The 15,424-nt window shown below is 51.9% G+C and overlaps 1 protein-coding gene across 1 annotated transcript in view; it reads left to right on the plus strand.

The window, feature by feature from the left end:
* Positions 1-15,424, plus strand: part of PLXNA2 (plexin A2) — a 207,723-nt gene that overhangs the window by 19,526 nt on the left and 172,773 nt on the right. The window contains exons 2-3 of the mRNA XM_059412985.1: positions 4,995-6,262; positions 11,816-11,998. Of these exons, the coding sequence (XP_059268968.1) occupies positions 5,030-6,262; positions 11,816-11,998 (1,416 nt within the window). The 5' untranslated portion in view covers positions 4,995-5,029. The remainder of the gene's footprint in view (positions 1-4,994; positions 6,263-11,815; positions 11,999-15,424) is intronic.

Genomic DNA, 15,424 nt, shown 5'->3' on the forward strand with positions numbered 1-15,424 from the left:
ACAGGAGCCACTGACTGGCTCTTTCATCCCATCCCCCTCGGCCCCGAACCCCTCACCTCCTTGAGTCTGCCCTGCATAGTCACTCCCTGCCCAGGCCGAGTGGCGGGCTCCCTTCTGCCCATCCGGGGGCTGCCACCATCAAAGGCACCTTCTTACCCCAAACGGGGCAGTCTTGAGGCAGAACATAACTGACTTCCGGGACTCTTTCACCTACCGAGGAAGCATGGGACTTTCTATCAAAAGGTCTAGCCTGTCTCTGACTCACTCTGGGTCACGTTGGACAATTGGTTTTTTTCTTTCCATGGTCTGTGGTTTCTTTATAGGAAGGAAGGGAGGTGGGAAGAAAGGGAGGAAAGAAGGAAGGGAGAGAGAAGGGAGGGAGAAAGAAAAGAGAAAAGAAGTGAGTTGGAGTGATCGTATAATCTCCTGTAGCGTTGGCCCGGATTCCTGCTTTATAGGCTCTACTCATAAGAAATGGGTGTTGGGACAAAGGACGGCCCTTCCCCCACCCCCACAGTGGGTGAGGAAGGAGGTGATAGTGGAACCCAAGAGCAGCAGCTAGCTCCCTCTTCAACGTCACAGCCTCACGGCCACGCTTACCTTCGCTCTGTCACCATCTGGCTCCTCAGGATCCTGGCCATGAGAGCCACTGAGTCAGTGCTGTGGTAGTAACAGGCACCTTTTGCCATTATTGTCATGAAGAATGTCATAGGCAAGAGGTTGCTGGTGATGATGGTGCAAGTGGTGGTGATGAAGGCGGGGACAGTGACAATAGAATGGAGATGGTGGTGGTGGTGTTGCTGCAGAAAGGTCCAAGGGTGTGAGATCTATGATCATGAACTTCAACTCAGTTTAGCAAAAATGGTACCCGGATTCTAACTCTCCTTCCTATTGGCTCCTTTTGCAATAACGGAGACCGAGTGAAAGCACAGAGGCGTGTCACCCAGATCTCCTGGGAAGAGGCATCAGAGCGGGTAGGCAGGGAGGAGAGGCTCCTGCCCTGAGCTGAACTGGGAGTGCCTGATTGTCACTTCTCCCCGCTTTGCCACCGACACCTACAGCAGCTGATCTGGAAGGTATTAGATACTTCCACAGGCTGTCACCAACACCTGCCTCCTGAATCCTGATCAGAGAGATGGTGTCATCAAGCCCTCCGAATAAAATATTTAGGAATACTTGCTTCCCAGAGAGCCAGGGGTGGCCTCTCCTTGGTATCAGGAGTGCTCTGAGTGAAACGTCTTCAGAGGCTCGGCCGAGAGGGCGAATGTCCTAGAGCAGCGTGTCCTGAATGGGGACAGGGGACGGGAAAAAGAAAGAACAGGCACGTTTTGGCTCTTGAGAATGCCTCTGACAGACTGACTTCACACACAGCCACAGAGAGAGATGACAGAAAGGACATGTCATTAAGGGAAAACTCCCAGGTTGACATTAGATAGTTGGTATCGGGAAGAAATGCTGGTTATACCAAGTTCCTAGGCACATGTTTGCTGACTTCTACCAAACCGAGGCTGGAAAATTCATTCTGAGACAGATCGTGGAATGGCGGAGTCCATGAAGAGCTGGAAATATTGACAAATAAATTATTAATAATAGTGGCTAATGTCTCTGGAACGTTTCAAATGGACTGGACATCACTCTAAGTGTGTTATATGTGTTAACTGACTTCATCATCATAATCCTATGAGATAGATGCTACTACTAATCCCATTTTATATGGATGGGGACAGAGCATCACAGAATGGCTAAGTACCTTGACCAAGTTTACACAGCTGTCAGCTCTGTTTGAATCCAAGCAGCTAAGTTCAGAGCTCAGGCATTTAACCATTAGAGCACACCACCTCTCAGCAGAGGCACAAATGTTCTACTTTCCTCTGAACTCAGGAGACCTGATCCTTGCCAGCTGGGCCCTGCTTTGGAATGGTAATATCAACCTTGGCACAGAGTGATGGAGGCTCTCAACTTGGCTGTTAAGTCCGTTGTCCTTGTGAGAGCCACATTCCCAAAGTGGACCATGAGCCTCCCTTGCCACCTCTGCACTGTAGACCGTGCCTCCTCTTGACTCCTGTGTACCAGTACCTGCTGCTACAAGGGCAGAAGGTCCCGGGAGCCGTCGGTCCCAGAGTAGATGCTGATTAAGGAGTAAGAGGTAAGCAGGCCACTATAGTGGTCTAGTGAGAAATCCTGGCCCAACCAACCTTACCAGGACCACAGTCTCAATGACAAACTCTAGAAGCTAAAGGAAACACACTTCCACCAGTCTTCGGGCAGACTGCCGAGAGGCAACGTTGGGACTCTTGCAGTAGTATGATAGAGAAAATCACTCTGGATCTGTTCCCTTTCCCTTGACTTAGGCTTCCCAGATTGAGCACCTTCACTGAGTCAGGGAGACCTGGGCCTCACGGTCTACCCACAATGTTTATTCCCATGAAAAGGAAGAATCTGAGCAAAAAGGGAGCTCAGAAGCTCTGGTAGGATTCCTGAAGCACAGTCTCCTGGGGAGGCTTCGGTGATCATAGTAACAGTGGGCCCAAGCTGAGCACTCACTGTGTCCCAGGTGCCATGCTAAGAGGTTCCCCACATCATCTCATTCTCTTTTGTGACAACCTGAGAGATACCTTCAGTCATTGCCCCGTTCTGCCGGAAACGGAGGTGAAGTTGACTTGCCCCAGAGCCCAGCTTGTCCCTAAATGGTGCCTAACAAAAGTCACTCACTATTCAAATTGTGCCTCAGGAGGAGAGTGGGCAGGGGGGTGAGATGGTTGATCTTAACCTCACACTGTGTGCTTTGGTGCTCTCTCTGCTACCAGGACCTTCTTCCTCCAGCCACGGGCTAAGCATGTATGCAGCGTGTGTGCTATGGCGAAGGCAGAAGTGTAATGTTCAGCTCAGGGCCAGGGAGTCTGAGGGTACACTTTCTAAAAGACCAAACCCCAAGTGCAGACTGCGGACACTTCCACGGCCTTCCTCACAGCTCTTCAGGGGACATTCTGGCCTCCGCGTGGCCAGAGGAGCTTTCCTACCCAGAGACAGGGGCATGGCCAGAATGGTCTCTTGTCATTCCCGCTCCAGCTGGAGAATGTGAGGCTTCTGTTATTTCCTTTCCACAGCTCCTCTTGAGGAATTCACGTCCTGCTACCGGCCCCAGGACGTCACTAAAAATAACCTCTGGTTTTCAAACCGAAAGCCCAAAGCCCTGTCTGTCGGGAGGCTTTGCTGGTGCGCGCGTGGGGCCGGAAGGGCTGTGTCAGAGTCGCTGAGGTCGGCCCGGGCCTCATGCCGCTGTTGCCTTCCTCTTTCCAAGGAAGCCTGGGGCCTCGTGAGTCACCCCAGAACACCCCAGTGGAGCCTGGTTCGAGGAGGGTGGTCAGGTGGGGCTTCCCTCTGGCTCCATGGTGGCTGTCAAGGCCTCGAGGAGGAGCGATTCTAAAGATACAGAGCAAAACTGCGGATTTTCCAAAACTGTGCCTGTTCTAATTCTACCCCATTCCAGCCAGATCTGGGGGCAGGGGGCGTGCGGGAGGGGGGAGTTGAAGGAGACACGGCTCTCCTAAGCTGCCTTGGAGCAAATTCTCCATCCTTAGTTTGAGTGTTTCCACTCTTTTTCAGAGTTCTGTCTGGACTTGTCTGAGAAGGTTGCTGGACAGTCTGTCCAACTAGAGAGCAGATTTCTCGGCCAGACAGCTCACTGCCTCCTCCCGCCGCTGCCGCCTCTGCCACTGTCCCTGTGCCTGGAAATCAGAGGCAGTGCCCTCAGAGACTGGGACAAGCTCTACTCTCCCATCCTCTCTGCTCGGGAGTGTGGAAGCTCCCACAGGAGCCCCACCTTGCCCTTCTGGCAGCTTCCTTAGAATACAGAAAAGCTTTCAGACCTGGGGGTCAGAGGGGAAGGAGCAGAGGAGACAGGACAGGAGAGTGACTGGACTTCGGGCAGGACAGGCATGGACTTCCTGCATCCTTAAACCGCCGCGGGGCCCCCGCAGTGGCTGGAATGAGGGTGACCGTCGACTCGTCTCCCTTTGCTTCTCCCCACATGTTTGAAGCCCAGAACTCTTGCCCAGGTGGCTCAGGCCGGACTCAGGGAGCCAGCCCCCCTCAGCAAGGAGGTCGGTTCCTCCCATGCTTCACCTGGAGAGAAGCTGAAGTGGAAGCAATTCCGGCCAGACCTGGCCACTTGCTCACTGGAACGGTGGTGACGCCATCCCCTTGTCCCAAAGCAGGCTGTTGGAGCGGGAGGAATATTCATCCTTCTCCCCAGGGCCGTTCAGGCCCCTGAATGCCACACGGGAGAACCCCAGTCCTGACAGGGTCCCCGTATTTAACTTTTCTAACAGGTTTCAACAGCTCACGCTCAGGAATTCTCGTTTCTGGAGAGGACGAGTCTGAGGGGCAGTGGGGGGCACTGTTTTTTCAGGATGAACAGCTCGGTCTCCTTCCCTGCGGAGGACAGAGGCTGAGACAGCACTGAAATGCAGCAGTGCGAGGGGCTGGGTAGTCGGAAATAAGAAGGAATTTTATCGGCAACCTCAGGCTCTGGGAGTAGTTGACCTGGAGAGCTTAGAAGAGGGCCTTCTAAACAAGCTTTTCAAAAACAGGAGAAATTTCCACTCGACCGGGAGAGGACAGACGTGACACCTGGGTAGGGAAGACTGGCTTTAGTGCCGACACTCGGATGGACTGGCTGGGTGGACTTAAACAGTCTTTTAACCTCTCTGAGAGATAAAAAACGATGTCTTAAGAAGACAGAAATAGAGATGCTTTGTAAAGTTAAAAAAAAAGAAAGAAAGTATTTTACAGCATCAAGGCTGGAGACCAAAATAGATAACAGGATTCCCTGAACATCCCAAAGAGGGGGAAAGTATATTAAAAATAGAAAAACCAAAATACAGAAGGAAGAGACTCAGAGCTAGCCGGGATCGGGACCCTGGGTCAGGCCATCCTCCTCCCCTTTGCAGGATTTCTTATCCCCTCTGACCACTCTGCCTTGTGTTTTCCAGAACCATGTGAGGGCCAGCCCAGGAAGGTGGAATAGATGAGAACTGAGAGGCTCCGTGTCCTCCTGCCCGCCCCACTCAGAATGGAACAGAGGAGGCCCTGGCCACGGGCTGCAGAGGTTGACAGCTGGTCGGTGGTCCTGCTCTCCGTGGTCTGGGTGCTGCTGGCCCCCGGGGCCGCCGGCATGCCTCAGTTCAGCACCTTCCACTCGGAGAACCGGGACTGGACCTTCAACCACCTGACGGTGCACCGAGGCACAGGGGCGGTGTACGTGGGGGCCATCAACCGGGTGTACAAGCTGACGGGCAACCTGACCATCCAAGTGGCTCACAAGACGGGGCCAGAAGAGGACAACAAGTCGTGCTACCCACCCCTCATCGTGCAGCCCTGCAGCGAGGTGCTGACCCTCACCAACAACGTCAACAAGCTGCTCATCATCGACTACTCAGAGAACCGCCTGCTGGCCTGCGGCAGCCTCTACCAGGGGGTGTGCAAGCTGCTGCGGCTGGACGACCTGTTCATCCTGGTGGAGCCGTCGCACAAGAAGGAGCACTACCTGTCCAGCGTCAACAAGACCGGCACGATGTACGGCGTGATCGTGCGCTCAGACGGCGAGGACGGCAAACTATTCATCGGCACCGCCGTGGACGGCAAGCAGGATTACTTCCCCACCCTGTCCAGCCGGAAGCTGCCCCGCGACCCCGAGTCCTCCGCCATGCTCGACTATGAGCTGCACAGCGACTTTGTCTCCTCCCTCATCAAGATCCCCTCCGACACCCTGGCCCTAGTCTCCCACTTCGACATCTTCTACATCTATGGCTTTGCCAGCGGGGGCTTCGTCTACTTCCTGACGGTGCAGCCCGAGACCCCCGAGGGCGTGGCCATCAACTCGGCGGGGGACCTGTTCTACACATCCCGCATCGTGCGCCTCTGCCAGGACGACCCCAAGTTCCACTCCTACGTGTCCCTGCCCTTCGGTTGCACGCGGGCGGGCGTGGAGTACCGCCTCCTGCAGGCCGCTTACCTCGCCAAACCCGGGGACTCCCTGGCCCAGGCCTTCAACATCAGCAGCCACGATGATGTGCTCTTCGCCGTCTTCTCCAAAGGGCAGAAGCAGTATCACCACCCGCCGGACGACTCTGCCCTCTGTGCCTTCCCCATTCGGGCCATCAACCTGCAGATCAAGGAGCGCCTGCAGTCCTGCTACCAGGGGGAGGGCAACCTGGAGCTCAACTGGCTGCTGGGGAAGGACGTCCAGTGCACCAAAGCGGTAAGGAGACGCTCCCCTCCCCCTCCTCCTGATCCGACACTGGCCTTCCATTTTCAGGGGGGTGACCCATGGTACAGCCTGTTCCCCACCACCCAGGGACGCAGATGAGAAGGGTTTTAGGTTCACGTTTTCTGGTTATAACCAGGAACACAGAGCCTGACCTAGACCCAACATTTGGAGTGTGTCTGTTGATCCATTGAGTTGTTCCAAAAATGCATAGCGGGTGCCCTTGTAGGCCCTGCCAGCTTCCGCAGTGACCCAGCCAGCCAAGCGCCCTGCCTTCATGGCACTTTCATGAGTGAGGGGAGACAAAGAAATGCATAAGAGGTGTAGGCTGTCAGACAGCAGTAATTACTGTAGAGAAAAATAAAGCAGGGAAGAGGGAGGGGCCGTACCCAAGAAGACTGGTTCATTGAAAAAGTGGCATTTGAGCAAAGACTGAGGAAGGTAAGGAAGTGAGTCATGTTGATATCTGGGGAAAACATTCTGCGGAGGGAGTGGCAAGGGCGAAAAATTCAGGGCATGCTTGGTGTGTGTGAAGAGGTAGGGAGCATGTGGGATCCAGGGCTTGGGATCAGGGCATGTGGGAGAAAGGATGGTAAGTATCGAGGCTGGTGGGCGATGACAGGGACCAGACTGTGCGCGTGGAGGGCTTTGTGGACCACTGGGAAGCCGGTGTCAAGTAGTCAGGGAGATATGTAAGTCGTCGGAGAGGGAAAGGAGTCAAGCTGGACTGGTAGATGGAAGACTACGGGAAAAGAATCCAGAGTCTGGGCAAAGAGAAAAGATGAGAGGAAGGGAAGCTCGGAATCCAGACCTAAGGACAGCAGATACAAGAACAACAGTGATGAGCACTGCCCTGACAGAGGGCCAAGGTGCTGCCATCTAAGTGGTCAACATGATCCGTCCATCCATCTGTCCATCCATCATCCATCCCTCCCTCCATGCATTCATGACCCATCCATCTATCCGTCCATCCATTCATCCCTCCCTCTATGCATCCATCACCCCTCCATCCATCCATCCATCCACCCATTTAACAAGAGAGTACTGAAGATGTTCTGAGTGCCTAACACCGTCCCAGGCACTGGGGATGCACCCATAAAAAGATGTGATAAGTACTCTCACATGTGTCATAATCTAGTGGGAGAGAGAGAGAGAAGGAGAGGGAGAGAGAGGCAGATACTGGTAATGTAATACAGTGGCTAGGAGTTTGGGCCTCAGAGACAAAGATCACAGTCCAAATACTATCTGTGCTGCTTCCTGGCTTCAAAAGTAATTTAATGTCTCCACATTATCATCTGTGAAACGGGGATCGTAATGCCTACCTCATGGGATGATCAGATGAGATAATACATGGCAAAGATTAGCATCGAGTTAGGTTTACCGTTGCTAGTTACCTATTAGGATGGGTGACAGGTGCCAAGATAGATTTCCGTGCAAAGTGTTGTGGACTCTGGATCTGCAAACTGGGGAGAAATCTGAGGCCAAGGGCCCCATATGGCCTTTTGAGTACCCTAAGTTGAGGGTGCCTGCTAGTGGAACCAAAAACCACTTCCTAAAGTGAGAAAACAGGTCATGCCTCATCTATGCTTCTGTTCACACCATCGTTTGCTTAGTATGGTAAGATAGTGGTTAAGACAGTAGACTTTGAAGTCCAGCGGATTTGTATTTTAAAATCAGTTCTACCACTTAAAACTCTGTGACTTTGGGCAAGCCATGTGTTTGGTCTGAGTTGTAATCTTTCACCTTTAAAATAGAGATAATGATACCCTCTTTTTATGACTTAGGGAGATCAAATAGAAAATGTATATAAAATGCTTAGCACCATACTTGACATATAATAGGCATTCAATAAATGGAAGCTAAAATTGTTGATATTAATCATAATAGCCCAAAACCAGTTATTTGCTCTTATTTCACTTTTATTTTTTTAAAGACTTATTTATTTATTTATTTATTTATTTATTTATTTATTTATTTTAGAGAGACAGAGAGAGAGAGAGCACACAGGGGCCAGAGGGGCAGAGGGAGAGAGAATCTCAAGCTGACTCCCGGCTGAGCATGGAACCCAACGAAGGGCTCAATCTCACAATCCCAAGATCAGGGGCCTGAGACTGCAACCTGAGCCACTACCTAGAGTCAGATGCTTAACCGACTGCACTACCCAGGCACCCCTGTTATTTCACTTATATTAAATGAGGAGGCTAGGAGGCTGAACTAGATAGTCTCTAAAATTCTTTATTATGAACTAGATAGTCTCCAAAATTTTTTACTCTTTATTCTGTAATTTATGGTCTCCAACCAATCAGGAGAGGTTGTGAGGAAATGCAAGGGTTAACCCCCTTGCAGAGTCCTGCCTGGTTCCCAATGCCCAGCGGGGGCCTTGTCAGGAGGAAACTGCTGATTCCTGCCTGCTTCTGAGCCAGAGTGAAAAGGAAGCCTACACCCTTCTCTGGCTCCAGTGGCTTGCAGAGAGACAAGCCCCGGCTAGTGACCAAAGAGCAGCAAAGGCACTGGGAGAGAGGTGACAGTCGGTGGGACCAGGACCTGAGAGAACAGCCCCTCCTCAGCCCCCCTGTCCCATCCCTGACAGTCATGGTCATTGGGTGCAACCTTTGCAGCAATGTGGGCAGGGAAGCTGGAATACGAGTTGCTGCTTAAAATCCCAACAATCTCAGGAGTCCCAGACCTGGGGAGGGTGAGGGATGGGTCAGTGAAGCTGTGGTCCCACAGCTTACTTTTAGCATAATCTCTGGACTAGCATATCTGAGATCAAGGGCTTGAGCTTTGTGCCCAGAAGACGGATGAGGAAGAGGACTGTCACTCACTGAATGGAAGCCGTGTGCTGAAGACCGAGCTGGGCAATTTAAGTGTTACCTTATTTGATCCTTGGTATAACCCTATGAAGCAAAGACGATCGTCCTCATTGAGCAGATGGAAAAACAAAGGCTCACAAAGACTAACTAAATTGCTTACATCTACACAACTCTAATGACAAAGCAGGAATTCGAGCTCCGCTCAGCCCATACGACTTCTGAGTCCGAGCTCTTTCTGTCCAGCCGTACTGCTGCTAAGGGAGGCCATACTTCAAGCTCTCGCCGTTTGAGCAAAAATAAAGGGGCATCAGATATTTGGAAACCCCTGACAACATAGAGAAGAGAGAAAGAAATGCCAGTCAACTCCAAGGGCTGAGCTTCTGGAAAAAAAATATCTCCCTTTCAGTTCTGGAGATTCTAGAATCAGGAAGGGTGTAGAGAAATCCACAATCACAGACAGTTTTTTTTTTTTTTTTTTTTTTTTTTTGTCATTGCTCAGAAATGGGCTTGGTCTCTGCCTGTGCCCAGACTCTGCAGCCTTACCAGCTCCTGGAGAAAGTGAGAAGGAAACTGAAGCCCTGAATCAAGGACTTTTGAGCTAAAGAAATCTTGACCATCACTTGGTCCAATGCTTTCGCCTAACAGAGGTTCAGAGAGGGTCTGTGACATACCCAGGTCACATGGGTGGATAGTGGTAGCAACAGGACTATAATTTAGATTTCTTAAGTCTTACCAGAATACCTGCTGCCTACGGTGTAGGGATGGGAAGGAAAAGCAGAAAATGTAAAAAGCGGTAACTGATTCCTTTGACCTGCCTTTCTTGGGAGCTAGAAATTTCCATCATTGGGTCTAGTGCTGTGCTAGTAAACATTAAATAGCTGGTTCTATGCAGGGAGAGGGGGTGGGGTGGGAATATTTGATTAGAAGTATTTGGCGATTTCTAGGGTGTAAATACTCTCACCATGGCCAAGTTCAGGCCACCAGTGTGATGCTACTGACTGCAGATGTGTACGGTCACCCCTCGTGAGCTGTCCAGCATGCCACTGCTTCACTCCCTTCTTGAGGAGCTTATGCCTTCTGCTGTGTCTCCCTTTTCTCTAGTGGTTCAAGGTCATCCTTAACCTGAATATCAGTCCCTTTGCTAAAGAATGCATACATTCACACACACACACACACACACACACTCACCGTACACTCAGACACACACAAGAGCAGCTCCATCTTTCCCACTGGAGTCGGGGCAGCTGCTCTCTGGAGAACAACAAGGAATCACAAGATTCCTCACGAGGCTCTATTCCCTTGATCTGAGAAGGGAGCAGAAGGGAAGTCCCCGGTTTAGCCATCACATGCCCTGGCTCATAAACCATTTTTTCCAAGGAGGTCAGCTGTCAGTGAGTGATGCCCCAGCCTGTTCTTCCCCAGTGAGGGTGAGAGGAGGAAGCTGAAGGGAGCAGCTTGCAGGTTTCTCCCTAATGCTTTCTATGTTTCCCACAGCAGTCATTTCCTTCCTCCTCTAGGATGTCTTTTCAGACCCAGGAGGAACAGCTTCTCGGGGTTCTTCCTGGCCCGGGGTCTGTAGCCTTTGCCCACAGGATTCCTGGTTAAACAGTCAGCCAGAGCGTCTCAGGGGACCCATCGTGACCCAGCCCCAGGCTAGGAGCTGTGCCGGCAAGACGAGCCCCTCGGCAGCCCCCGTCCTTAGGAAGCATGTGGTCTTCTTCTTCTTTTTTCTTGCAACTGAGTGATACCTTAGAAATAATCCATTTACGTTCCCATTTAACAAGTCCAAGAGAGTTCATTACTGTTCTAGGTTTACACAGCCACCTAGCAGGTGAACAGAGGCCAGAATTCAGGTCTTTCTACTTTGGGGTAAGTTCATTTTTCATTGGCTCAGGGTGGTCTTATTTCTAAGGTCCCCTAGCGTCTCCTGAAAGATACTCTTTATCTGGGCACACCAGCAATCCCTTCAGACAGGAAGGAGACCACCTCCGGCATTGTCTTGTATTCTTGTCGCCGTAAACATGGCTGAAGACCTCGAGTGTGCAATAGTGGAAACCGTCATACAACTTAACAAAACTGAGGAATGGATTCTTCCATTTGCTCGTCAATAATTTTCTCAGAAAAATGGTCAAACATTATGACAAATGAAGAAATGGAGGTTTAAGCAGATGAAGTAACTTTTCCAAAGTATAAGGACCTGCCCTGCATTATGATGATCCTTTTCAGTCTATCCTCAGCGTACGATCTGATGAATGTTGGGATGGCTTGCAATGCCTTACACCCAAAGGGAGACGAGGCCTGGTAACCCAAAGCACAAACAAGAAACCCTTGCCAGCTGATAGAAATCCTGTGATGTTGCCTCCAGACTGAGTCTCCCCTGTCTAAATAAAAGGATATGGTCCCCAGGGACATGGCGGACATGGAAATGACCAGACAATGAGTTGAAGCAGTTATCTTTCTAGATGACCCCGGATCTCTTAACAGAAGAGTGGATGAGTGGCTGTGGGTTAGTGCAAGGAAGCCTACAGACCCCTCTGTCTGGTTTCACGGGAGCCGGCGTAGGATATATGAGTCACTTGGTGACATGTTTTCGTTGGAGGCATGTGTTAGGTTCCTGAACCCCAACAGTGTACCTTCTGAGGCCTGGTGTCCTCGGGCTGGTGGTCGGGTGCGGGCTAGCGTAAGGAGATCGCCTTCTGCTGTCATTTACCCCAACTCCCTCCCTTCCCTCCAGCCTGTCCCCATCGATGACAACTTCTGTGGGCTGGACATCAACCAGCCGCTGGGAGGCTCAACTCCAGTGGAGGGCCTGACCCTTTATACCACCAGCCGGGACCGCATGACCTCAGTGGCCTCCTACGTTTACAATGGCTACAGCGTGGTTTTTGTGGGGACGAAGAGCGGCAAGCTGAAAAAGGTAAGAGTCCGTGAACGCAGACCCCCCAGAGCTGTTCGGCTGTTGGCAGAGATTTAATACAGGTAACTCTTCCTTTCCTTGAAGAAACTAGAATGGGGGAGTAGAAAGGGGTTAATTTTGTGGCTTGTCTTCTAGCTGCTTCCTCCAGTCATCAGGGAGTGACTGGGGAAGACCAGCATGTTTCAGTATTGTCCAAACTTCACAAAATTAGAAAGGTACCTCAGCCTGAGGGCAGCGGGGAGGAAAGAGAATCAGCCTTTATCTCCAAATCAAGTAGAACCAGCACTTTGACTCTCTGTGTCATGAATGACCCACATCACAAATCCCTTGCCACCGTTCAGAGTTGACGGCACTGGTCAGAAGTCTTTGTTGCGTCCAAAGCAGGTGGTCAGAGCAGGTGACTGGGCCCGATTGAAAGAATCCAGGCGTGTGGTGCCTGCGTGAGAAACCGCTGTCCTGCCTTTCCTCTGCCTGCAACCACAGACCCTTCCCCGCCCTTCCACTCCCCGCTCAAGACTTGAGCTGCCAGGAGGAAGTCGGTGTCTTATCTCACGGCTGCCCCGGGCCCCTCTGCCAGCTGGAGGGCACTGGCTGGCCGGGGCCAGGGGCGCGGAAGGCCTCTGGCACGGCGGGCTTGAGCCAGCAGCTTGTTCCTGCTTGTCTAGAGCTCAGGGTGCAGAGAGGAGCCCGGTCTGGTTCATTACGTGGGATTCCGGCAGCCACATTCTTTCCCGTTCCAGCTCATCCCTTTGCCCATGCTCACCGTCCTGCTTCCTTTCCCCAGTCCCGCCACCTGTGGGCCGAGGCCCGTGCAAGACCTCAGCACGCCTCACCCTTTCGTGTTAACACCCCCCGGCAGCTCTTTCCCCCAAACCCATTTAGAGCCCCGGGAGAGAGGTCTTTCGGGAATGTGGAAGGACGGGTGGTGAGGAGCGAGCCTGAGGAAGAGTTTGCTTGTTCTGCTTGTTCTGAGTCGCTGCCAGAGGAGGTGAGACAACTGGTCTAGGTTTGTGTGGAGGAGCTCAGCTGTCCAGACAGCTTCTGGTTCTCATGATGCAAAGGCCCTTTAACCCTTTTCTGGCTCTGCTGAAGGTTACTACTTGTTCTGGTCCTGGGACCATGGACCTTGGCTTGGCCTTTAAGCCCATGGAAGAGAGTACGGATGTGGTTCCTGCCTTTGCCTTTCCAGAATTTAGGGGGAGGGGAGGGAGTTGCTTTACTCTTATTCTACCAAGATTTAAAAGCGGCATATTCCACTGGGCCAGTGTGGAATTTAGCATGGGCCCCTGAGTAGCGTGGGCTACTTCCCTGCGGGGTTTCTCCCTGTACTGGCAGGTAGATAGCGCTTTGCACGGGGGCATTGGGCCAAGGAGCCTACAGGAGTTGAAGTCCAGCCTGAACTCTCTCTGTCAAGCCGTGTGCCCAAGGATATCATCATCCACCCAGAGGGGCTCCCCTTACTAAGTCATCCGCCCACAGAGACCACCTTTTTCTCTAATGCACAAAGGCTTGCCAAGAGTCAGAGGTACCCACCGTGAGGCTGGCGCTCCGCACCTTCCCCTGTTCCTCCAGCGCCTTCACTCGCCATTCTGGATCATTTGTGTGACTGTCTCCTTTATTCACTCAAAAGTTCTGTTAAAGGCAGGGGTCATGCTCCATTCGTAAATATTTACTTCCTTCTGCCTAATTCTTTCACCAAGTGTTCACACATGGGTTAGGCCCCCAAACTGCTTTTGAGAAAGAGAACCGTTCTAAGAAATCTTCGAGAGCATCTTGCCCGATAAGTTCATGGCTGGGCAGGGAAACTGAGGCCCTTAAGCACAGAGACGAGGACAAGTCGCTTCTTGCCCTGACACTCAATTTGGCATCCTTTTTACCCTAAGAGGCAGCCACGGAGCATGGGATGGAGGCCGAGAACGATCTTCAGGTCCAGGCTTGCCAAGGAGTTCAGCCAGGGACTTGTGCCTCCATTCTCGTCAGTCCTGGGTGTGCGTTAAGGAATGAACGGTTGCTGACCGGGGGGATAAGGACTGGATAAGCGCAGAGAGATCCGGCCAGATGCAAAGGAACCCTCGTGCGGACCTTCGCAGTCAGCAGTCCCCGTCCCAGCCCTGGTATCTCTTTGCATCTTGTGCATCACACCCGGGGCAGTGCTTGGGGCATCTTTCCCAACCACACACCCAAGTTAGCCAAACACTCTCGGCCTTGCTGGAATCCTGGCGGACAAGTCGCTGTGGAGGCAAGTCAGCGGGTTCAAGGGCAAGGCTAGGGGCGTGGCTGCCCACGGCTTGTTCCAACCTGCAAGGTGGCCGCTCCTTCTCAGTCTTCACTTGGCCTTTCTTTGACTGTTTCTATGAGCTCATATTATCTCTCCTTCTCCTGTGCAGCCGCCCTTCCTTTCCACCCACACTCCTTCGAGGCACCTGATACTTGCACCCCGGCTCCCACTGGCCTCCCGTTTACTCACCCGCCTGCCCCCACCCTCTTCAGCCCATGAGGAATTTGTGGAATGTCCCCAGGAAACTCTACCATGGCCCAGGCCCCATAGCTCTTTCAACACAGGAAGGAAAATAAAGAAAAAAAAAAAAAAAAAACAGCTAAGCGTTTGGAGAGGGGAGGGAAGCAGGGTGTGTCAGAACTGGTCACTTCTTCCCTGCCTGACCAGGCGTCTGTCGGACTGTCCAGCCCTCAGCCACTACAGCCATCGGAACAGGATGTTCATGTGGGGAAGTGTAGAGGACGCAGAGACCGTGCATGCCCATGAGGGGCTCTTGCATGCTGTGACGCATACTTGCTTATACACTGTTCTCTGCTAGACCCTGGAGGAACATCACAGACGAGGCCTTCTGAACCCCAAGCCTGTGGAAGGAACGGGCAGAATAAGGATGAGACCTCAAAGCCAAGAGGGGGTCATATCTGCATCAGCTAAGGGTCAGTGCACTACAGGTGGTCAAAAGACAGGCCATGGCCCACCACAGGGATAGAACAATGGCAGAGAAACTAACCACTATGGTGCAGTTGATCTTGAAAGCTTTATTGAGGAGGAAGAGTACCAGGATTTGGGACTGAGAAACTAATGAATGGGCCGATGGGTGAGAGAGAGAAGGGCATTCCAGACCTTGGGTGCCACACTGAGAAGGTACAGAGCATGTACCCGGAAGGTCCAGAGTACGCAGGGAAAGGGGGGGTTGTAGGATTGGTGAGGGGAAGGTCCGGGTGGTGCACCGCAAGGGTCCAGCCCTGAGAGGACCAAGTGAAAAGGATTTTGGGATTTTTGTTGACCACAAGGTCAAGAGGAGCCGACTGGGTGTTGCGGATTTCCCCAAATTAATTAGTCCTCTCTGCTCTAATAGGAGGATCATTTCCAGGTCATGAGACATGGTAGAGTTATGCTTTGTGAAGAATTTTTTTTTAAGATTTTATTTA

The sequence above is a fragment of the Mustela nigripes genome, chromosome 10 (genome assembly GCF_022355385.1).
Source record: "Mustela nigripes isolate SB6536 chromosome 10, MUSNIG.SB6536, whole genome shotgun sequence".
Classification (NCBI taxonomy): Eukaryota; Metazoa; Chordata; class Mammalia; order Carnivora; family Mustelidae; genus Mustela; species Mustela nigripes.